At 40.6% G+C, this 25,478-nt stretch overlaps 1 protein-coding gene across 1 annotated transcript in view; it reads right to left on the bottom strand.

The window, feature by feature from the left end:
- kcnq1.1 (potassium voltage-gated channel, KQT-like subfamily, member 1.1) overlaps nucleotides 1–25,478 on the bottom strand; it is a 74,874-nt gene that overhangs the window by 42,251 nt on the left and 7,145 nt on the right. The window contains exons 2-5 of the mRNA XM_050047837.1: nucleotides 20,018–20,108; nucleotides 6,954–7,080; nucleotides 6,405–6,483; nucleotides 4,293–4,389 (exon numbers count right to left, since the gene is read on the bottom strand). Coding sequence (XP_049903794.1) covers nucleotides 4,293–4,389; nucleotides 6,405–6,483; nucleotides 6,954–7,080; nucleotides 20,018–20,108 — 394 coding nt within the window. The remainder of the gene's footprint in view (nucleotides 1–4,292; nucleotides 4,390–6,404; nucleotides 6,484–6,953; nucleotides 7,081–20,017; nucleotides 20,109–25,478) is intronic.

Below are 25,478 nucleotides of genomic sequence, written 5' to 3'. Positions count from 1 at the left end.
TATATATATATATATATGTATATATATATATATATATTTATTTACGTTTATGTTTGTTAATAATTCCTGTTTATTTAACTATATATCTGTAAATACTATTGTTTAAATTTCTTATATTTTCACGTATCTTTCCTCTCTTGCAAGGAGCACCTGTAACATAAATAATTTCCCCTCGGGGATCAATAAAGTATTTCTGATTCTGATTCTGATTCTGATTCTGATTATGCATGGTAAATGTAGGTGTAGGGTAATGGAGGAAACATAATATGAATTTTAATTCCATCTTGCTACTTTAAATAGTCTAAACTGCAGGTTTCCAAGGCATAGTATTTATTATGAGGGGTTCAGAAGATGAATTCATGGAGTAATACTCTGCTACACAGATTTTGTTAATTAGGGGCCGGGCAGCCTAAGCTGCCAGGGGAGGAAAAGCCAGAGGAAAACCTACTTCCCATGCGTGAAAAATCACCAAACTTTGCACAACGGTCCAGTTCCATGCCAGATTGCCTCAGCTGCAAAAACAGGCCAATAGTCCTGATGGTGGCGCTACAGCAAGCCTCTAAAGTTCAAAATTTTGAAAATTCACAACAAATCAACCATATGTGCTACAGATTTGTAACTTTCACTAAAATGTAGCCCCAATACTGAAGAAACTTTTGTACATTTAAACCTATTGCAAATTATGAAGTCCATCACTGTTTTTTTCAAAAACTATAAAACTTATTAAACCTATCTCCTCCCACAGTTTTTGCTCAATTGACACCAAACTTGCTACAGAGCATCTTCAGACTGTCCTACACAAACGATCCACACAGATTTTTATTTATCGAAAATTGAGCCTACAGTGCATCAAAATGTTTGACTGTAAACGGTAGTATAAACATATACTTGCAAATTCTTGCTAAATACATTTTCAATGTTCATTAAAAAAAATGACAAAATTTTGGAGTCATGGTAGATGATGTTTGGAAAATATCAGAATTTTATCTCAAAAACTGAATTCTTTACAGCATTTTGAATTTTGCTCTCATGCGAACAGTTGGAGTCAATGCAAAAATGGCAATTTTAAACATCAGTTTTTCACTTATGGAGCCAATAAATCATTGTTAAAAACAAATTACCAACATCTCCATGCTGTCTAGATGCAATTTGTGTATTTTCAGATTTTTGTCTTAATAACTGAATTTTTGACAGCCTTTACACACTAACAGCTGCTGTCTTGCACACAGGTGACTGGCTTAGTCAATCTGTGAAGCTACATGTGACATTTCTGTTTGCCAATTAGCTCAGTGAGAAAGAGGATGGTTCTTGGTGTTGAAGATTGTGAGTTCAAGCCTCAGCTCGTGCAACATTTCCATATGAAAAATCTAGCCAAACTTTTCATAAAGGTCCAGTCCCATGCCAGATGTCCTCAACTGGAAACACAAGACAATAGTCCTGATGGTGGCGCTACAGCAAGCCTCTAAATTTCAAAACTTCATAACAAATCAACCATATGTGCTACAGCTTCAGAACTTTCACTTTGAAATTTGCTTTGAACCTGAACTGTCACTTGCCAATTAGCTCAGTGAGATAGAAGACAGACCTCAGTCTCAGAAGTTGTGAGTTCAAGCCTCAGCTAAGGCAGAACGGGCATTCTAATGTGAAAGTCCTATGTTCAGGCATCATGCTATGTGGGTTAGAGACTACTAAGGTTAAGCTAGATCAGGCCAGTTTGTTCATAATTGCTAGCAGTTAATGTTATTCTTACTTTCTTGTTCTTGAGTTTTTTCTTTCCTTTGTATATTATGAGTCTGATCACTTCAGCCACTCATCCACAATTTGAAGGGCATGCCATAATTATATGATGTAACTTCTATCTTGTGATATGCTTTGTTTTAGTGTGTGTGTTGCTCAGAATTGCCTAATTTTGCCTAAAATTGCCCGGCACCGACCATTGCTGCGCAGCAGCTATAATTTCTTCTAATTTTATTTCATTTCTTGCCAGTTTCCCCTGAAATTTTGGATGATTTCACCTCTTTAGGGCTCTATAAAGTACTTTAAATGAAGCAGTCTAAGAAGGGAACACACACTCCCAAGGCCTTAACCCATCAAGGCGGTCACTTTGTTTTCACCTGCTTTAAAGGCTGGGAACCGATGGCCCATACCTTTGCCACACATTCCCTACACTGTTTTTTAATGGTGGGTTCAGTAGCACAAGATGTGTAGTAAGATAGCTGTGAAATAAAAGTAACCGTTACTGTCTTTATCTGAATTTATTTGATATATCTTTCACCCATTTGCATCTTTTATTCATTTAATAAAGAATGCACCATCTGTTTTATTGTACACGGTGATTGTTTGTGGGATGTTACAGCCTGGGAACCAGATGAATCTGTGAGCTCATGTTTTGTTTGCTCGAGCAGATGCGCCTGCCCCCTGCCTTTTAGACAGATTTTTACCCAACTTGGCCCCGTTGGGCCAATCACAACCATTTATCTAATAAAGGGCTTGTTACAGACGATGACTGACAACTTGTGCAGCCTTTGTACTTGACATGAAATACATTCATCCTTGTGTTGCTGAACACCACAGCAAAAACCTAGCTTAGTAAACAGGAGCACCGCTGAGGTGTTTTCAAACAACACAGAGGGAACTTTCTGTTGAAGTACTATTTTCAAATTCAGATAGCAAAAAAGGGAACACACTTTCACATATATTTTGAGGCGACCCTATCACAGGATATTTCTGCACGTTGTAGTCTGATTACATTTCCCGCACCTTCAGACAAACAAACAGTTTCTTTCCCTGGGCTGTAAGAACGCTAAACAAACAATTATCATATGCAGTATCTACACTGTGCGATATTGTTAACCACTGTCTTTTATTGTTTTTATTTATTTTATCATTTGCTTTTGCTTTTTTTTAATGCTAATGGAATGGCACCTGTAATGTGATTATATTTAATATACAATGACAATAAAGCTTTCTGTCTATCTTTTACATTTCTCCTTCACACATGTTTTGCTGCTCTGATTGGTCGTAGGTCCAGAGGCATTTTGATCTACTGCCGCTGAAAACACTTCTTGGAAATTGAAAATGAACTGAGAGGTTCAAGACTAACACGATTTGGTCTGATGATGTCAGGCTAGAGATGTCATGCATTTGCAGGAAAACAGTTCATAACAACAGCTTAATGAGCTATCGCGATCAATCAGTGTCTTTCCTGGTAATGGCAAAAAAAGGTCACACTTTTATGTGACATCCTCACTCATAAGTGCCCTCTATAGCTGCTATTTCATGCAGTGTGACACACAGTGTAGCTGTTGGGAATCTGCACAGAAAAGGGCCCCAGTATCTGCCAGTACCAACACACTCTTTCTTCCCAGCTGAGGTCAATGGCTGTTAATGATGGGCCTCAGCAAGAAGCAATATGGTCATCAGCCAAGGCCAATACACCAAAGCACAGCATGTGGTACTGGATGAGCAACATCCCTGACACTCTGCACACCTTCATCACTGTGTGTTCTCACACACACCTCAAAGACAACGGCAGTAACCAGTGGGGATAATCACAGCCATCTCTGTCTCTCAGCTGAATGACACTCTGGAGGGGTTACAGTCATCTACAGCAGAAGAGTTTATGGCCATAACCTACTGCACAGTGGCTCTTTTCTTCCAGCCCTGCTGAATATTCATTTGGCTGTAATATGCATTCCCACCTGGAAGCTCTGCACCGTGTAGTAGTGAAAAAAAATACATGACGAGAAGAGGCAATAAATCCCCTGACAGAAAGCCTCCAGCTTACTAATAACAATCAGAAGCCCCACGGCTCTGGAATTGAAAATGTGATGTGATCTCAAAACAGCCTTGTCTTCTACAAATTATATTTATATACAACTAATTTCAAACCACAAAGAGCAGAGCGAGTTACTTTTTCTATTAACGCGATGAGGAAATGTTGCTAATTAACGTATGCAGCAAGACGTGAAAATGTTGATACTGAACGTATCAGCGAAATGTTCGCTAACAACATATCTTGTTTTTTTCTGTAGAAATAGGCAATCGTGTAACACACCATCCATACAGCCTTTTATTTTTTATTATCACTGAAATCATGATCTTTCCCGAGCCTTAACCAGAGTACTTTTGTTGCGTAAATGTAACCACAGACAGGAGTGTTACCTCCTCAAAGAAACCTTGTCTCTAAACATAATCCAGGCAGCAATTACGTTGTCACCACAACATAATTATGAAAGCAATTTCGTGATATACAAATATAGTTTCTAGGAGACAGGGTTGTGATTGGGTACCTGCCGATGGATGAAGACGACAGAGCCGAGAAGACGCCAGGTTCCTCCCTGTCGATCCACGTGGAGCATTCGCAGGATCTGCAGGAAGCGAATCCCTCTGGAGAATAACAAAAAGTTTTCAAATGCTGATATTCAGACCAAATGCATATAGTTTAAGTAAGGACAAAAACATGTAGACACCCAAATATTATTCCTATATGTGGCTTAAAAACCATGACCATTTATCTGCTCTTGTAATAATCTTTACTCTTCTGGGAAAACTCCTTACATGGAGCCTGCAGGATGTGCTCCATTAGTGAGGTCACAGTTGGCCACTTCCTCCCAGAGGTGTTAGATAAGGTCTGAGGTCGGGGACCTGTGCAGGTTGGGCAAGCCCTCTCACACCAAAGTGGGAAAAACATTTCTTCATGTGACCTGGCTTTGCGCAGTGGGGTAGTGTCGTGCTGAAATAAGGCAGGGGCTTCCCTACGGTGGCCAACAAGAGAAAATGTGCTATAATGGCCCACAACTTTTCCTTTGGGAGAAACGAGCTGCAGCCTCAGAAACAATTCAAAAACACACAAACCCCTGAAGGAAATGCAACAGAAAAATGGAAACACAACAGAGGTTCTCTTTTAAAGGGGGAGTGCTAAGTAGAACAGCTTGATTTTGCACTTCTGGAGAGAAAGAAAGCAGACGAGAGTTTGCTTTTGAAGGAGAAGAAAAGTGTAGTAAAGAGTCCACATAAAAAGGTACATATCTTTTTACATTTGACCTTTGACAATATTAGAAAAGAGCAACGGATTTACATATCCCCCTCTACAGGCCTGCAGAGCTTTGATTGTGATGCATTTTTCTGTTGCATTTGTTTCTGGGGTTTGTGTTCTCTGACTTTATATTGTTCCTATATTTTATCATTTTCTGTTTTCGTATTTGTTTTTGGAATTTTTACGTTACTTTTTGAATTGGCATTGTTTCTGAGACTGCAGCACATGAAGTTACCTTTGGTTCAGGAGCAGGGCCACGTGTCAACCACACCTCTGATTACCTGCCAAGCCTACTCATACCTGGTCAACCCATCTTGCTGTGTTTGTCTCAGATTTCTCAACCCACCCTCCCTTTCCCTTTCCTTCATCCATCATCCTCCCTACCTCTACCGACATTCCTTCATCCTGTCTTCCCATCTCACCTCATCTTTTCTTATTCAATCTGGTGCATACGTCTCCCATGTCTCATTCTAGGTACCATCATCAGCTCAGATAGCCTGACACGGAACCCTCACACTGTGTCTCCCTCTGCCCGATCTCCAGTACATCCTCCCAGATCAACCTAACAGAAGACATCCCTCCTCCAACCTCCACCCTCACTTACATCAATTCACCAGTCCTCAACAACTAACACCTCCTGAATTACACTTAAACATTTAAACGAAATATTGTTGTGGCGCGGCGCAGGGTGGTGCAGGGTGGTGCAGGGTGGCACACGGTGGTGAACCCCGCGCAGAGCTAGTTTCGAGCAGTGAACCCGAGGCGCGCTCAGTTTGGTAGTTTGGCAGACTGAGGTGCGCTGAGATGGGTGTGGTGGCGCAGCAGGGGGAGGTGTCAACAGATCCAGCTCTCAGCCAACCACAAACAGCCACAGCATCAGATAGGGAGTATATATTCAGCATCTGTCATCTTAGAAAAGNGAGAGGGGCTCATTTGATTGGTGTGATGTGTGTAAAACCCACTCCACGCCTTCTCTCCTCCCTCTTTCCGACTTGCACAGGTAGGAGGGACGGAGGTGGGAAAGAGGAGTAGCTGCGTCAGCGCACACGGTGTGCCAAACTTGCAAAATCCGCCTGGCCACACCCAGTTGGCGACCCGGTCTGCAAAACTAGAGCCCATGGTCCTTGCTAGTTTATTTCCTCTTAATGGAATTGTTTTGTGCCATTGTGGCGTGTTTGCCCTTGTTGGCCACCGTACTGTACTTCCCCAAACTGCAGCTGCAAAGTTAGAAGTACATTATTGTCTCAAACGACATCACATGCTCTAGTGTTCAATTTTCCTTTACCAGCCGCTAAACCAGGATTACACAAGGTGCCCACATACTTTAGACTATATTGTTTCCTCCTTCACATACACTGTCTCTTACCTTACAGCAGAGGTGGCAAAGACTTGACCTTTGGAGCCCACTGACAGCACAACTATTGAGGCAACAACTACAATCAGATCTGTATTGATAGAGAAAGAGAGGCTTTAAGTATAAATATGGCACAAGAACATGTTCAGTATGAGGATGTGCAGCTTAACAAGAGAAAGCAATGTCCTCCATATGAGGTTTGGGAAAGCCAAAGAAGAAAGTGCACTATTAAGAAATTATCACTGGTTTCCATTACAAAATGATTGTATAAATCGATTGAGGTGAGACGGGTTACAAATAATATTAACGTTAATATGCATTGCTGCATATTTAAAAAATCACCTGGAGGTGCCAATTTTAAGAATAAAAACCTGAAGGCAGAAAAAGCATTTGCACTGACAGTTTTAATTTCATGCTGAATTTGTCTGCGATATCTCATTCTGGGATGAAGCTCAGGATATATTACAGATATTGTTTAAATGCTGTGTGTGGGTGGCAAGTGATATGTCTGTTTGTGTGCATGTGTAGAGATACGCGTGTGTATGGGGGTTGTGTTCCCACCTATAATAGATATTGGCTTCCTGGCAAAGCGTAGTCGGCCACAGATGCCAACATATTTACTGCGGCAGCCTGCTGACCAGAGGCGGACAAAATATTCCACACCAAAGAACACCACAAGGACGATCTCCTGTCAGAGAAATGAGGAAAACGGAGCAGACAAATGAGGGAGAAGGACATGTGGGGAAAAAAACATAACATCAGATGCTGCAGGTGATTCAGTGCAACAACACCTGAACAGCAGCTCACACAGAAAAGTATGCTTTAAAACAGATACTGTTAAATTATAGATGTGATGGGTTGCACAACTATTCTAACAACTTCCTCTTTTTTTGTTAAGTGCAGCTTCTCACACAAACCTGTCACGGTAATTCATTAAGGATTATTGATTCTCAATCAGCAGCCGCACCATTCGTCACTGTTTAATTTGTACCACACCATTGATTCATTCTTTATTACAGCTGCTACACCTGAGAGATGGAAAAACTGATTCTGTAACCTAAACAAATACTTTCGTAGTATTAATTTTTGTTAATTTCATTGTCTTAAAGGAAAAAAGTCTGGGTAAAGCAAAAGTCAAAGAACAAGCTGCTGCACGGCAACGGACTTTTGTTAGCAAGTACCACAAAGCACACACCGTCAGCAGAAGAACAAGATAACCACTGCCAAGCGTCAGACTCTGGTTAGGAGCTAACCAAGTAGCACAAAGCACACCCATTCCCTAAAACGAAGAACGAGCCGCTGTGCAGAGAAAGCCTCTCATCTAGCAAAGAACAGCAGCTACTATTAGCACAAAGCACACACCAGCAGCAGTGAGCAGTAACGGCTGGCAGGCTGGGTAGCCGACTCACAGGGCGTGACCAAGATGACGCAATGTACTCTGATGTTAGTTTTTCTAAGGGTGCTTTCACACCTGCCCTGATTGGTTCGGTTCAATCGAGGAGATCGTGAAGATTCTCAGTCATCCAGGTCATGGTAATCATAGGTGCTATATCGCAGGCAACTGGACCTGCTTGCGTTTCTTGGAGATGTTTCGCCTTTCATCCAAGAAACTGAAGAAGAAGCTTCTTGGATGAAAGGCGAGACATCTTCAAGAAACGCAAGCAAGTCCAGTTGTCTACGATATAGCACCTATGTTCAATCAAACTCAAGTTCATTTGCCCCCTAAGTGGTTTGTTTGGGCGAGTGTGAACACAGCAATCACATTCGGGAGCGCACCAAAAACAACCAGACCAAGACCTTCTTGAAGAGGTGGTCTCGGTCAAATCGAACCAACTGCAGTCACATGACACATTGGTTTGACTAAAATGAACAATGACAGCAATATAGTCCACGATGAGCAGCGCTAAAATCAACCTGCGTAGTTGTCCCTCCATTGTGACATTAGAAAGTGTCACATTTATCTTACAAGTGTACTCTTCTTCGTTTGGTTTACTTCCTGGATTTTTCCCACATGGAAATTCTGACCAATCAAGAGCAGCTTTCTCACACAAGGCATTTGATCTGGTCCTCTTGTAAATGCTGCCGTGAGAACACGAACCAACTCTAGGCAATTATACAACTTTGTAACAAAATGAGTCCCTGATTCAGACCAAAGGAGACAACTCTAGTTCTGAAAGCAGCCTTATAGTAGGGGAGTTATGATAAGGATGGCTCCAGTTCTGCTTGGGCTGTCTTTCCCTTCAAGGAGGGAGGCAGTGTTTATAAGATTTTACTTTATCCCGACATTAAAAATGTTAGGAAATGCACTAATTTGCTCTCCCACTAAGAATTAGATGACAACATACACACCACTTTCATATCTGTAGACAGGGGGACACAATTAGCCTGGCTCCATCCAACAGCAGCAAAATCTGCCTACCAGCATCTCTAAAGCTCACTAATTTAGTCATATCTAATTTGTTTAATCCGTACAAAACCTGTAATGTAAAAAAAAAAAAACGGCATGCTGTGGTGGTTTAACAATGTGTTTTGTGCCAGACTATTTCAAGGCCTGGCGGAGTCTCTGCTCATTGTCTGGCAACCTCACAGTGACGACAGGGAATAATCACACGCATAACCCCCATGAAAGCATGTCATTTTTACACTTCAGGTTTTGTATGGATTGTCAATTAGTGATTTTTAGAGGTGCTGGTGGGATGATTTTGTCCCCTTTAGGCAGAGCCATGTAAGGAATTTCCTTTTTCAGTTTTTATGCTAAGCTAAGCTACCCATCTGCTGCCAGCATACGTATTTCCAGTCACATCTGGATTGCTTTGTCCCTTTTCTTCTCTTTCCTGTTCTCCTTATTATTTCTTAATTCGCATGACATTAACTGAAACAAGTCACAACAGCATGTGTCTAACATGAGGCCCACACAATTAAAGCTTCTCAATTAAAGCTGCTCCATTTCAATTCCTCACAAGTTTCCTCCTCTGCTCCTGGAGGACAAATGGATTACAAAAAAATCAATTACAGCACACAATTACAACAACACGTGGAAATTAATGAACTGATGTGAATGGGAATGCAATTACCTCCACACGTCTCTTAATCACTGACAAGCATTCTGAAATGAAGCTGTCTGAGAGTGAATCAATGCCCTTTCATAGATTTTTAATGGTGACACAATCATTTTTGGAGTGAATGACGGGAGGGAACAAACTGGGGGATTCGGGCAGAGGATGTGTTTTCGTGTTGTACAGCAGGAGACGTTTTCAGCTCTGAATCACTGGAGGTGTTTTTCCTTCACGAGAGCCAAAGATTAAAACGTCAGTGAATATAAAACAGCACGTCTTGTAAAACAAAAATTGGATTAATAATATGTTAAACTGTGTTCTTGGAAGCGAGTATGTAAAATGTTGTATTTCTTAATTTATTCACTGAGGATTTCTACTTCAAGGTTGAAAAACAAATGGTCTATCCAAAAAGCAACACATTTGCAAGCAGGACGGGAGAGAAAGAGGGCATAGAGGAGAATCAAACAGTTGTTTTTAGTTGAGCTGGACACTTTGCTCTGACTTTGGTGTCCACTTACTCTGACTGTATAACACAAATTTTCACAGTTGTCACCAGACTGTGGATGTTGCCTTAAAATTTGTGACGATTCATTTTTGACCTTGAAACAAGACTGTTAAAAGTCCAGAAAGTGAAACTTCAGTTTACAGTGTTGTCAACTGCTGTTTCCACAATCAAGGATGATCCGTCGAGCTCAGCTTTTAAGCCAACTTGGAAGAGAAATCTTTAAAGTGCTCAGAGTAATGAAGCTCAGCACAAGTTCAATCAGAAGGACTTTCTTTATGCTATATCCATTTACAATTCTCTCTCAGTCCCACTTCCACCACTTCCATCAATCAGCTGACTATTGGTGCTCCCTCCTCTGGTTAGCCAATCAAACTTTGCCACAATCTCCTTCAGCCATCCATGCTGCTGCTGCCAATCTTCAAATCTGTTCTCCTCTCTGCTCCTGTCAGCTGTCATTTAAGGCAGAATTGTTGCGTCCTCCTCCACCCCATTCACCTCCAGTCACCTTATCCAGAGCCCCGGACAAGCTTATGAAAAACTCATTCCTCATCAGATTAGGGGGTAGTTCCCTTATCTACTACGTCTTTACCAGCGTCCTGGAATAGATGACATCACGATGGGGTCTAATCGCCAAAGACTTTTCACATTTCTCATACTTATGTGCACATGTAAATAAATATTCTCTCCTGATCGATATTAAAAGTTTAAAGGGGACCTATTATGGTCATTTCCAGGCTCATACTTGTATTTTGGGTTTCTATTAGAACAAGTTTACATGCTTTAATGTTCAAAACACACTTAATTTTCCTCATATTGTCTGCATGAATATACTTATATTCACCCCGGGTCTGAGATGCTTCGTTTTAACTCTGATTGGTTTCAGCATTTCAAGGTCTTCCACATCTGCACTCTCGGTGTCTCTGGACCATAGCTGCAGCCGAGGGAATGGCTTTAACTGAGTATAGCCCCAATCTCTACAGTGAAAAATCACATACAAAAGCTTTTACACCAAAATCTGCCAAACCTGACATGTTCAAGTTGGAATATGAACCAAAATTGAGGACGAATAAACAGTACTAGCAACAAAGTACTATGTGGCAGTGTGTGCTACATAATGTAAACACTTGTAGCAGCATGCCTGGAGTACATGACCCAACATGTTCTCATCCCAACTCATCAAATGTCACCGTTTTGTCAGTGGACTTTCACCTCTAATGCGTTAGGTATCCTCTGAGTCTGTTGTTGACGCGCCGAGATCTTGTGTCAATTCACACTTGTTACATGCTTGTGTCTTTTCAAAACACACTTTATTTTTCACAGGAAATGTATGATTTCTGCTTGTTAGAGCATACAGTCTTTTTCAAAACAAACATACAACGTCAGTAAAAGCCCGTGTTTTTATGTTTATTTCCTTGTGCGACAAATGCAGTTGGTTAGCTTTAGAAAAAAAAACACCATGGTGTGGCTCAACATTCACACGGGAAGCGAACACCGGTTGAACCCATCCCTCCCGCCCACGCTTGGGACTTCCCAGCCCCTCACACGACGTTGTTGGATGCAGCATTTCAAGCTGATGCCATCCAGCAGCGAAATACACTGATGCACCTCTCATGGCAGTATAACATGCTGCTGGGCGGCATCAGTTTATAACGACGTGTGGCGGCATATCATACTGCCGCAAAAGGTGCCATTTTGCATCACTGTCTGATGCCAAAATCACTGACCAAGCAGCGGTATTGGATGAGTTCAGAATGAGAACGGTCTGGATGACCATATAAAGACATTAGCCTGTCTTGAAAGTAGAAAATAACACTGGGAACAGAGTCCAGAACGGTCTAACAGACGTTTTTGCTCAAACTTTGGCCTTGATTAATATGAGCATTCGACACTATCACATCACATATATAACAGGAAATAAGAAAAAGCACAATAGGTTCCCTTTAAACAGCTAAAGCATGACTTGAGAAAATTCCATCTGCTAATGAAGAGCACGCCATTATGGGTCCACTCAGTTCTGAGGAAATGAGACCCGATTTGGGACCGAAGTGAGACCAGGTCCCAATGTACTCTTCTACACAGGTCAGATAGGGTCTTGCTCTTGTGCCCAATGTCTGAGTAGATTTAAATGGGCCGAGCTCATCAGTTTGACCAGATGATATGTGATAATTACTGCAGGGAAATGAGTAGCCTGTTTAAAAGATGTCTATTATAAAATTCCCATTTTTTTGGACTTTGACAAACAGATATTAGGGTTACAAGATTATTATTCATCACCTGCTTAGCTTCACAATGTTTTATTGTCGGTGCAGGGGGTGAAAACAGGACTTTGGATGATTTCTATAAATTAGTCTTTGAAGCATAAAAACCCATTACTTTAGGAAGTTGTTTCTGTGCCTTTAGATTTGTTCTTTGGACGTTATTATAATGCTGCTCTTCATCGTGGCTTCTTGTTTATTGATATTGCATCATGCTGCTGCAGGTGTTCTCTGTCTATTAGGCTCTGCTCTCATTAACAGTTTCCAGCTATGTCACACCTGGTTAGAAACTTACAAGTTAATTATAAATCATCGTGTGCTTCGGAACAAAGACCAATCCTCGTTATTATCCATATACCTGTGCCTAACAGCTTTCTCTGCCGTATCTCTCAGCTCTCACATCCCTCACCCCTCAAATCCCCCCTTCTCTGCTTCCTCGCCTCCTTCTGTCTCATTACAGGAGCCACAAGGGGGACAATAAAACTAGGATACCTCTTCTAGTCATTGCCTCCACACTGAGTCTCACTCCCTGAGTTCTGCTTCACAACATCTTTCGACCTAAACCCATCATCAATCCTCATTCAACCCCCGGCTCTGCCCGACCCTTATTTCATCTCACTCTCCAACTTTGACCCTCATCATCCCTCTGTCCTCAACCTTTGTTCATCCTCCCGTCCCAGTGAAGCAATTTGCATTCATAAGCGACTTAAAACTGTAAATAAAACACATTGCCAGGCTTTGTTTGCACAATGAAATAAAATGTAGCAATACTTTTTTGGGAAGTTTACACTCATTTTTGGATCCTCAAAAAAAGACCAAACAAACAAGGCCTTTTGGGAATGCGCAGCCTTTGGGCAAACTGCCAAGCATCTGGCCAAACACACTACTACAAACACTGTCAGCCAGCGCTGCATCTCCAAGTAAAGAACACAGTGGTCTCTCTTAACCTTGAGTGTGCAGGAAGAAAGAGACACGACAAAGAGGACGCTTCTGTGGTGGGGGAGGAGAGAATGAAAGAGTGGCAGGGTCAGAGCAAATCTCTAAACTAGAAAGCACAAAGTACACAACAGTCCCTTTGGGAGGGAGGACGGAAAAGATGAATGTTTGAGATTTTGGTAGGTTTAGTAGCATGGCAAATATTAATTATTCATTATCTGTGTAGAAGAGAAGAATAAGAAGATTAAATATCTCCAGGGTGAACTTAAGGCAGACAAACATTTATGTATATTTCATGATATTGTGGTATTTATTAACAAATTTCACACTTTTCTTCATAATTACAGGTCTGATTCACACACAGGAGCCTGAATCTCTACGAATTCAACGATTAACCTGTAGGATTTGAGAGTGTGATGTGCAGGCTCGTGAAACACCATGACCATTTCATCCCATTATCCTCAGGCCAAGGTGAACTTGTCACATGTGGCACGCTCCAGGCCTCCTCAAAGAAAATCCTAAAGTCCTTTTTATCCTTTCTTGGGGTTTTCTTTTGTCTGAGCTTGAGTGACTCACCCATCACCCAAACAGTTCCTGCGCTCAGCAGCTGGTGTCTCAGGGTTAAGTTTATCCCATTTGCTATTGACTTTAGAGGAGGAGCCTTCGCCCTCCAGCCTTTAACGGACGCCCTGAAATTGTTTGTAGAAAAGAAAGCCAACTAAAGTGACCCTTAATTGTTTTGTTTCTTTGTGAGATGGCAGTTAGGTCAATCAACCCATGAAATTGCTTTTCAAACAACAGAAGCTGAGGGATGATATTTGTTGTTTTAATAACATCTTCACAATCACCGTATGATTGTTGCAGCTTCATCTTTGAAAATACACAACCAGTCAAAAAACTATGATAGAAATTAATCTCTTCTCATCTCTTCTAAACAATGTTAGAACTTAATGATGACTCAATGTCTATTCAATGCACAGTATGTCATTTTACTTTTGTTTCTTTATAATGCAATCAAGTAGAAAAGGGTCAAGAGCACAATTTCTAACTCAGAAACTATTGATGCTGCAATCAAAAATAGATCCGAGAGCACAACTATCAATGTTGCAATCAAAGAATAGACTCAAGAGCAAAACTATCAATGCTGCAATCAAAAAAATAGATTTGAGTGCACAACTATTGACACTGCAATCAAAAAATGGTGAGCCTTTATAGTGCAAGTGAAATAAACTTGTGATTAAAAATGTATTAATATAAATTTTGCTTGCAATTCCCAAAAGCATTTTGGCCATCCATAAGTTTTGTTTGCACATCTAAAAGGTTTGTTTTCAAATCCTTAAGTTTTGCTTGCTGTTGAACTGATTCTTGTGGTACCTGGGCTACTCTGAAAGATGTAGGACATGTCTTCTGGCCAGTCTTGATCGGAGTAGTGGCTTGGCAACATCCACTGTAGTAAACAAGAGATGTTGTTTCAAAGTCCATGGACAGAACGAGAGAGGAGACGGCAGAAAATCAATACATGTTTACACATAACTTCCTGTGCATGTAGATTGCTTTTGTTTAACAATCTGCGATATTCATTCATTCATTGTCTGTAACCATTTATCCTGTTAGGGGTCACATGGAGGCTGGAGCCTATCCCAGCTGACATTGGGAGAGAGGCAGGGTACACCCTGGACAGGTCACCAGACAGCCACGGACAATGGGCTCAAATTAGGAACCCTCTTGCCTCTTGCTACCTCGTTCGGTTAGTTTGTTTCTGCTATTGTGTGACTTTGTTGAATCCAAACTAACTCTTTGAAACACATAGTCACACAATAACAATAATACTGATGTAACATTATAACATTACCGTACGCATTAGCTTGGTGTCTGGCATGAGCCTCTTGTCATAGTAGCACACTGTATTAAAATGGATCAATATAGAAATGCATCAATAACTTGGTCCCAGACTGCCAACATCCCTTCCATGTTGAGTTTCAGATGCTTCCATCAGGGCGGAGGTTTTGCCATGATTTTGAGCCATGATTTACCCCTGTCAGTGTGTGACACTGGATACTGTGTGTTATGTATTGTACAGTGGCGGCTGCTGGTCTTTCAAACAGGGGAAGCTCACTTTGAGTTTACATCATAAAATTTGTCATATTGTAGCGAGGCAGTAACTTATAAAAGGAACATTTAATTGAAGCTGTTTTTCAACTACACTCATGCCATAGAACCACAGCAACACACACCTCAAAGATTTTCAGATGGGTTTAAACACCTGAACTGTGCTGTACAAACGGTGAAAATGAGCTGTATGGCTTATGGAAATAAGGAACTCCAGACAGCACTGTTTTAGACAATTCCTCCAATCATCATGCATACACAGAGCGTCCTCTCCCGCCTACCGCTCCATTAGGTCCCAGGGAAGCTGAGCCTCCCTGGAAGTGACGATTTTGTCGCATTTATCCAATGACTTTGCTGCATGAAAAAAACCTGCTCAGCGCTGTCTCATAGGAATGCTTGGAGGCTCCGCGTCCAAGCGCTGTCTCATAGGAATGCTTGGAGGCTCCGCGTCCACCGTGCTGACACGAGAATGCATGACAGGGAGGTCGCGTTTGAAAACTAGTGATAAACAGCTGACGTTTGAGCATCATAGTCATGATGTTAAACGCATCCTAGCGCACGTTTAATGCAATTAAATTCTTATTTCAATGTAAATTCAATAGTGCATATTTGACCATTTCTTCTATTAAATTTTAGGGGAAGTTCAGCCTCCCTTGTTGTCTCAGAGCAATCGCCCCTAGTATTGTACTGTCTGTTTTGTTGTACTCATGACCACTGTCTGTATCTCAAATTGCCCCTCAGTTTACCTTACCTTACCTTACCTTACCTTACCTTACCTCAACTGGATTACTGTGTCTCAAAATGGCATGCAATTATGAAAAAAGGATGCTGTGTGGCAGAAACAAAATAATGTATTACTGGTACTGAGTAAGATGCTGTGATATTTTATGATTTACAGTACCATATTATTGGTTGTTTACCATGTTTGTTCAGTAGTTAGAGCATCTGAAAGTGTTGAAGGGGACATAACACCGTTGACAGGCGACCAAATGAAATGCATGCGTCTTGAATAAAATTGCAGATTTCATCGGGCTTGAACATTGTTGTGCACATTTGGGATAATGTAAGCACACAACTCAACAAAATATACGACATAGGTCCGGTCATTTTAGACATTTTAATGTGGAAAATGTTCCATATTGTGTAATCATCTTTAACGGCCTTGTTTTATGAGCACTGTCATCGTTTTTGATGTATTTAAATGAGTTGTTTGACATGGAATGGGGACAAAACTATCAGAAGATCAGAATCAGGCCTGTTTGCATATGCCAGCCAACAAACAGACAAAGCAGAAGTGCTGAGCAGATGGTGAAAGTCAAAGGGAAGATCAGATCAGGAGACCGCGGAGGGAGAAAATGCCACAGGCTGTATCTACAATGTAAATAGTGCTGTTATAAGAAAACATTTAGATAAGATGGGGATTTAGATTCTTTCTTTTCCCTTCTTAATCACCCTCCTCGTATCTGTCAGACACATGTGGTTCATGGACCACTGATCAGGATCATTAAAGATACACCATGGTGTTTTCTTGTAAACAAACACAGTGTTTTTGTTTGCATCCAATTTTTCTTGCCCAAAGACATTCTGCATATCCTTAAGGCCCAAAAAGATAAGTGGGATGCATGCCACCTTATAAAACATCTATGAAGCTGATTGTTTGATTTTTTTTTGATGTTTTGAAACCTGCATTATTTATGGGGCTGGCTGCCTTCCTTTTCTCTTCTTATGGTATACTGGCACACTGATACCTTCCACGGGAGATTGCTACCACCGCTACCGCCTTAGAATACATACTGTGTGGAATTGCATAAAACTGAGGTTTAAACCTGTCATCATGACTTTCATTTGGTAGATATGAGCAGATTTGGCTCATTATGCAACACAACATGAGGCAGTTTAACATGCAGGAACACCAGTTGTTTTGTCCGTATAAGAGCTACACTAATCCATATAATCTTTATGGGAGTACAAGTCTTGGAGCTGGTGTTAAAGCAATTCTTCTCTTCTTCTTTTTCTTAGCTCTCCTTAGCTGTTGCTAGGATTACTTTCAGATTTCAGTCTTTCAGTCATTGATTGCTTCACTCTACATGACACTTCATGACTTGAGAGTTCACACTGCAGTGGATATTATTCTGGTCGTGCTGATCTTTTGGGGAAAAACGAGATCCGGAGAGTTTAAGCAGGAGAAAGTTATCATATTAGTTGTGTCATTCCTTCCAACTTTATATAACCCTGATCCGCTGGAGTATAAACTGGCCCACAACAGATATGCGGGATGGATCTGCAGACTGCAGCTGTAAGAGAGCAGCATACAAATACGTCTCCTGAATGAACTAAGTTAACTTATTACCCTGTCAGTGGCTGAGGTAGTTAACCCTGTAAACCACCAACAAGTTTTCAGCACCAACTCATTCATTTCACAAAGCCACTTTGTGGTCTGACCAGGGCTTCAAAGAGAAACTGGTATATTTCAATCTAGACCCTATTTTTCCACTTTTTTTCTGTCTAAGTGACTAATGGGAACAACAATTTCTGAAATTGGTCTGGTACTGAGCGAGAGTGCTGCAACGTAACCACTGGAGGTATGTGCGCACCGTCAATTTACATCAACTAAAAGTGTTTGTTTTTGCCAATGACAGGCTTAGATTGTTAATCTAAGTGTCTGACAACATTACGAAAAGGATCCCTACAGAGATTAAAGAATAAGATCCTAAAACAGTCCGAAATTGCTATCGCCAAACCGACCAGACTCCATTTGAATAAAACGTCATTTATCATAGGAAAACACACTTTATTTTAAGTTGACAGAAACCAAATATATATTGGAAAAAAACATATTGGTGTGTCTTTCCTCTGTTCAAACAATCACCGACTCTGTTTTGGTTGAATCAACCTTTAATTCATCCAGTTAGATTTGAAACTATGCTGCCTTTATACACCCTAAAAATGCTGTTTATTTAAATGGAGTCTGGTGGGTTTGACGATGGCAAATTTAGAGCCGTTTCTGGTTAAAGAAAAGAATCTCACTCTTCAACAAAAGGCTTTATTTCTGTAGGGAATCTTTCCATATCAGTATCCATATGCATTTATCACTCCAAGCTTATTAGTGGCAGAAACAAGCATTTTCATACCCGTTTTCCCCTAAAAAACTGTGGCTCTTGAACCGGTTTCATTCAGGATTTTTGGAAACTTGGCATTATCTAGTGGTCCAACTCATGTTGCAACCAGTTTTGATTGGAACCATTGTAAGGATGTGTCATTAAAAGAGGACGTTGCACAATGCACAACAGAAATAAACAAGCTTTTCTTCTGTTATAACAGATATTTGTTTTTATCTGAAAAACACAAGCATCAACCAGCTACTGCCTTTTTTATCACAACGATTTCTCACTTGACTTCTCCATTGTTGCCTCCCTTGTCCTCTCTATGCAATCTGGTGATATCCTGTCAAGTTTATGCTCATATGTGTGTGTCTACTTCCTCTTTTATTTTGAAATGTGTTCTCATTGTGTTCAGTGTTTCTTTTACTTCCTGAGTTTTCCTGCCTTTGACTCTGGTTGGATTTATGGACTTTGCTTTTTGTGTGATTTCCATGAATGGACTTTTCTGTTTTCGTTGTATGCCTTAACATGTTTGACCCCTGACTGTCTAAGTAAAGATTTGGAGTTGATAACTGTTCTTGTTTTGTGTTTTCCACTGCAACTGAGTCCCAATTTTGTACTAGACCATCACAAATCTGTAGAATATGACATGGTTCAGGTTGAGAAAGACCTGCTAATTTTTTGTTCCGGCTGCAACTAATTTTTCAGAGTCTGACCTAATTTTTTTTGGTCCACATGCTTTGAAAAAATTAAGCACAGAAACGAGAACAGAACTGGTTCCATGTTGGTGAAAAAGGAGTGTCAGTGGATGTACATTGATGGTGAAAACATGCTCCAAGTGGTTTCATTGCAGCCTTCTCCATCAATATTGGACCAGTTTAAAAAAAATGTTGCTCCCAGTGGTCACTTAGATACAAAACATGAGAAAATAGGGCCCAGGTAAAAAAAAAACTAAAAAAAAAAACAACTAAAGTCCACATTCCCTACAGCATAATCTTGACTCATCTCACCCCAAACCCTGCTCTCAGCTCTGTGGGTTAAGATGGTAAAAATGGGATAAGAGTGCTTTCACACCTGCCCTGTTAATGTGCACCTCCTCCTGTACTGCCTTAATATGCACATTCAGCACATCCAATGCATCAAAACATTCTTTTCTAGTTGGAGCCGTGCCTCGTTTTCAAACTGTATGGTTTGACTAAAATGAACAATGACAGCAATATAGTCCACGATGAGCAGCGCTAAAATCAACCTGCGTAGTTGTCCCTCCATTGTGACATTAGAAAGTGTCACATTTATCTTGCAAGTGTACTCTTCTTCAACGTTTGCTTTACTTCCTGGATTTTTCCTGCATGGAAATTCTGACCAATCAAGAGCAGCTTTCTCACACAAGGCATTTGATCTGGTCCACTTGTAAATGCTGCCGTGAGAACACGAACCAACTCTAGGTAGTTATACAACTTTGCAACAACATTAGTCCCTGATTCAGACCAAAGCAAGAGAACAAGAACACCCTAAAATCTTCTTGTGTGATCTGTAGTTGTTAAGTCTAAAAACTCTCTTAGAGGAAGATCCAGTCTGACAAGGAGACAAATTAGAGACAAAACAATGTTTTAATCGTTAAACTCAAGTGTTACTTCCCAATTTAATTAAATTCAACACTCACCACCCAGAAGAGTGTTGTGTGAGCCAGGGCCTGGTACTGGTCGATGGTGGACAGAACGCTGAGGATGAGACAGGCCAGAACTATGAGAAACCTGCAGGGAATAAAGCAGTTATTACAAGTTTTATGTAATTCCTTTCTTCTTTGTATATAGTCTTACATAATCTAATTGGATAATGGTGTCCAACCAGCTCTTGTTTACTTAAAAACCTTCATTTTCATCAAATCAAAGCTTTACATAACTCGTCATCAGTCGAGTCGAGAAAGCACGAAACTCCTCGAATTACTTTCCACCTCATATTCATGTCAACATTTCACACTTTGATTTAAACAGCAAAACTTCAGTCAACTTTGGTGTCTGGTTCAAGTCTGAGCTTCTGAGCTTCTTAAAAAAAAAAAAAGTTTCAAGATAGCATAACATTACTTTATATTTTTGTCATGAAAAGTGTCTGACTGGATTTGAGAAAACATTCAAGGACAGCCCTCTGGAGGAAATACTGTGAACCTTTTGAACTCCGCCATATGAATGCAAAGCGTATGATAAACTTGTCAAATAATGAGCGCACAGGTTTGTATGCACACACACACACACACACACATACACATACACACAGTATCAACAAACACTAAATTGCTCCTTAACATTCCCCTTATTCCCCCTCAAGGTCACAATTGTTTCAACTACAGCAACAGTAAGACGTCTGTAACTCCTCAACCTACTTATTATAAAGATATTTTATTTCTCTGAGACCGGGCTCTGAGCTGCGACACTGTATCAAACACATAACTCTCACAGCAGACACTTTTCAGAAATCTTTTTTTGGTTACTTGGATAAAAAAGCAGCTTATATAACACAAGCCTACACACGTTGCAACACCAATTAAATTGTAGTGGTCAGTTTTTACAGCCGTTGATAAAAGTCACAAGAAGAGATCCTGTTTAATTTGATGGTAGTGGAGGAGGAAAGCAGGGCTGACTGCAATATAAGTGATGAGCCATTCTCAAACTCATTACCCTGTTCACACATGTTTCAGCCCTCTGAGCCTCAGTTCCTGTTTTCATTTTTTTTTTTTAATGCAGTATTGCCTCCGCTATCAGAGTTGAAGTTGGGGTTACGTTTCACCACATTTCATTATGTTTGTCTGTTAGCAGGATATCTTGGAAAATTAATAATGAATGCGCATTAGACTTTGTGAAACACTTGGCATCGTGGCAAGGACAAACTGATTAACTTTTCATTTCCGTTGGCGAGAGATGTGGCGGTGAAACTCTAAACTGGATTCACATGACACCATCTGAGTTCATTTGTCAATCAGCTGACTGAACAAACTTCCATTATTGGCCCAGTCAAACACCATGGAGGCTCTGGACATTTGGCTTTCTGATTAGATATTACACCGCCAGTATTTATTGCAAAACTTGGTACACTGACAGATGAGCAGTTCTAATGCCTGCTGAACAGAAATCAAGCTGACTGAATAAAATTTGACTACTGTATTATGAAATAGGATGTACTTTTCATTCATATACTGTAAATAGCATACTGTATATGTATGTATACCTGGGAAAGGTTAAACTCTTTGCAAAAGAAAACTCAAAGATCCCAAAATAACATGATGTGACATTATTTGTTCTACATGTGAGGCAAAGATCAACAAGAAAACTTATTACGTCTGGCTGTTGTTTGCCTCTGTGAACCACTCAAGTTACAGTTTACATCATAGACTGTAAAAATAATGGAAGGAATGGATCTTCAACCCTACAGCAAAGAACATCCACACAATTTCAAGGTGGGCACCTAAGATTGGTGTCACCAATTCAGTATCTGACCAAATGTTTCTTCTTCTGGTCCTGAGATGTGTTTTGAAAAACATTATGATGTCACAGTGAAGTTGACATTTGACATTTTGGGTGTAAAATGTCATCACTTTGTAATTTTATTCTATTGGACATTTATGTGAATTTTGTCAAAATTGATGTATGAACTCTTGAGTTATGGCCAGAAAATGTTTTGTGAGGTCATAGTGACTTTGACCTTCGATAACCAAAATCTAATCAGCTCATTGTAGAGTCCAAGTGGATGTTTGTGCCAAATTTGAAGAAATTCCCTCAAGGCCTTCTTTAGATGTTACAACCAATGGCTGTCGATGGCCAGAGACAAAAACATCTGGACACAAGTGCCTGATGCGTGGGCTTGAATGCTCTACTTTTTTAGTAAGTAGGAGACAGAATATACCGATTCACAGTGACATTGTGCTGACAACAACAATCACTTTCAGGTAGACGACTGGCAACTGACTTGAATTGTGGAGATATGTCAAACTTATTTATTTCTGTTGTCATTGTCAGCTGGTGCCATGCTACACATGGTGGTCCGACCTTGTTTCTGCTTTGCTTATTATACTTCCACACCGGCGATTTTCAGGTTGTCCATCCGTCCATCCGTATGTACGTACATCCCATTCTCATAACATGATAACTCAAGAATGCCTCAAGGGAATTTCTTCAAATTTGGCACAAATGTCCACTTGGACTCAAGGATGGACTGATGAGAATGTGGCGGTTGACAGTCAAAAGTCAAGGTCACTGTGACCTCACAAAACATGTTTTTGGCCATAACTCCAGAATTGTTTTGCTAATTATTACAAAATTTCACGCAAATGTCTAACAGGATAAAATGATGACATTTTATATCCAAAAGGTCAAAGGTCAAATTCACTGACATCACAGTGTTCTGCAAAAACATTTTCCTGGCCATTACTCAACATCATGACTCAGAAACAGAGGAGGAGACATTTGGTCAGATACTGAATTGGTGACACTCATCTTCGGTATCCACCTTTAAACTGTGCTGACTGTATAGATCTATAGAGGGTGTGTGTGAAGCATCCATGTTTTCATAGACATGGATGTAACTGTAAGTGCAACTTGACAGTTTCATGGAAGCATACAACCATGAGGCAAAATTCTAGTCTTATGTACTGTGTTGCTTTGCTAGCTACTATGACGGCCGCAGCAAAACATATTTTAACCCCCCAAAAGTCCTACCTAAAAGAGCAATATCAGTTTAAGTGTAAGCTATATTTTGAATATTTTCTCCACTTTACCTTAAACACTAACCAATCAAGGCACTTGTAAACCATAAACTCCTTCTGCAAAGGTAAAATTACAGTTTTTGTCAGTTGAGTCTGGTGGCTTTGAGATAATAGCCTCAGTTCCCCGGTGGAAACAGCTGTTTAACAGCAAGGTAAAGCTGTGAAAATATTCTAAATATAGTGTTCAAGTGAAATGATATAGATTTTTGTAGGTGGGCACTTTTTTAGGTTGCTAAAAACTAACCAATTCATGCAATGTTTGCTCAGCACTGTTTGATTTGGTGAACGTGACGCAGGGGTTTTCTACAGCATTCTAGTAAACAAACTTTGGGATTCGGTCAACATAGGTAACAGGAAATGAGGACAAGGAGAGACCAAAAACCTTGCAGTCACAATGTGTAACTGTGTAAGTGGTACTGGGGCCTGAATGAAAACCAGTATGGGTCTGGCATATCTTGACTACACTGCACAGCGTTGGTGGAAGTATCTGCTCCACTGTCATCTGGTTGATATTGACTTAAGAAAACAGCCCAAAAGGACCAGTGTCTTGTTACTATATGAGTACACTTGATGGAAACTATGTGTAGAGGGAGTTATAGTTTCCAGCCAGTGTTTGCACCATGGAGGCTCTTATCACCACATGCTACAGCCTGAGTTTATTGAAGACTGGCCAGGAATCTGAACACCCCCTTTTAAGCTAACACATACACACACAGACACGGGCTTGAACGTGCACGCCACACGTCAACACAGATAAAAGACCGAGGAGAGACCTGCTCAGGGAAGATGGACTGGTGTGTAACAAAGCTAACAAAGCAGCTGGTTCTGTCTGAGAGAAGAGAACACGTAGACAATACAACAAAGCAAAGTGAATTTGTGGCTCGATGTATGTGTCATCTGCAAAGTGACATCTACAGTCTATTAAGATCAGGGCACATTGGGCACAGACAAAAAATGCTCACGAGTTAGGACGCAGTGTAATTTATAAAATCTTATGTTCAAATGTGACAGACGCAGTTGAAAAGAGGATCAAAAGAAATACAAATGAACATCAAACTTTCCAAGCCAAACACTCCGGTATGCTAATGGCTGTAATTTGTCAGCGGAGCTCTGCTTAAATTATTTCAGAGCATTTGAAATGCCAGTAAACATACACGCTCAGTATGCTGAGCATACACGAGTGCTTCACTTTGAATTCATCTGAGACGATCTGACTCGTCAGTCCTTCTCTACTAACTGCACCATCATATTTCACTTCCTTTACCTCCAGTGGGCTCAGTGTAGCAAACAGACAAAACAATACATTGGCTCAGCTACATAGGCACCACTGAACTCTAAACAAAAGCTCAAAGCATTGCTCCTATCTATTATTGATGGACAGATTCACTTGCAGTCTGCTGTGCAGTGAGTGTAGAGACAAAGCAGGGGACAGGATAAGAGTTAGTAGTGACGCTGCTGACCATGTCACTAGCTGTTACCATCAAATATCCTGTCGGGAACAACAATCATTTGTTATTTTTATCGCTGTGCTCTAGAGTGATAAAAGAAAGAACATAAATAAAGCAGAAGTATGCACCACAAAACTGAGATTTAGATGATTACACTGTGAGAGGAGATGTGTATTAAAGTGGAGCTTTAAAGGTCCAGTGTGTAGGATTTAGAGGGGTGTATTGGCAAAAATGGAATTTAAAATAATAAGTATTTTTTCGTTGGTGCATAATCACCTCAAAATAAGACTTGCTGTGTTTTCTTTATCAAGATTGCCATGTTGCATAGCAATGTTTCTACTGTAGCCCAGAACAGACGAACCAAAAGCTGGCTCTAGATAGGGCCATATGCATTTTTGGCTGTGCCACCATAGTAAGCGACCCCTCCACGACAAGAGCATCAGAAAACAATTATCTTTTACAGTGACACTGCTTTATTCAGTGTTTTTACTAGTTTAAATATCACCAGGTCAGTTTTTAAGAAGAATGAGACCTCTGCGGATAGTTTGGCTCCCGATAAAAACTCCTCCCTTAATGTCTGGATAACTAATAAAGGATATCTTTGGTATTTTTCAACCTGGGCCCTATTTCCCCATGTGTATGTGTGCGTATGATTCATAGGTACAACTCGTTTTAAAATTGGTTCAGTATTGAGGGAGGCGGATGCAGCCGGCAGCCGTGAAACGAGCTAAAACAGTAACGGGGGCAAATGCATCCCGTATAAGTTTGTGCATTAAAAGTGCTTTTTTTCGCCACTGACTGGTTCAGATCGCCAGTGTTATCTCTGTAAATAGCATACTAAGTATTTCCCTTACCTCTGGGCTGTGACGTCATCTCGCGAGAGCTTTGCTTGTTGCCGTAAGAAAACAGAGGAGCCATGC

The sequence above is a fragment of the Epinephelus moara genome, chromosome 1 (genome assembly GCF_006386435.1).
Source record: "Epinephelus moara isolate mb chromosome 1, YSFRI_EMoa_1.0, whole genome shotgun sequence".
Lineage (NCBI taxonomy): Eukaryota > Metazoa > Chordata > Actinopteri > Perciformes > Serranidae > Epinephelus > Epinephelus moara.
Note: the sequence above shows the minus strand (reverse complement) of the source record. Positions and strands in the feature narration are given on the sequence as shown.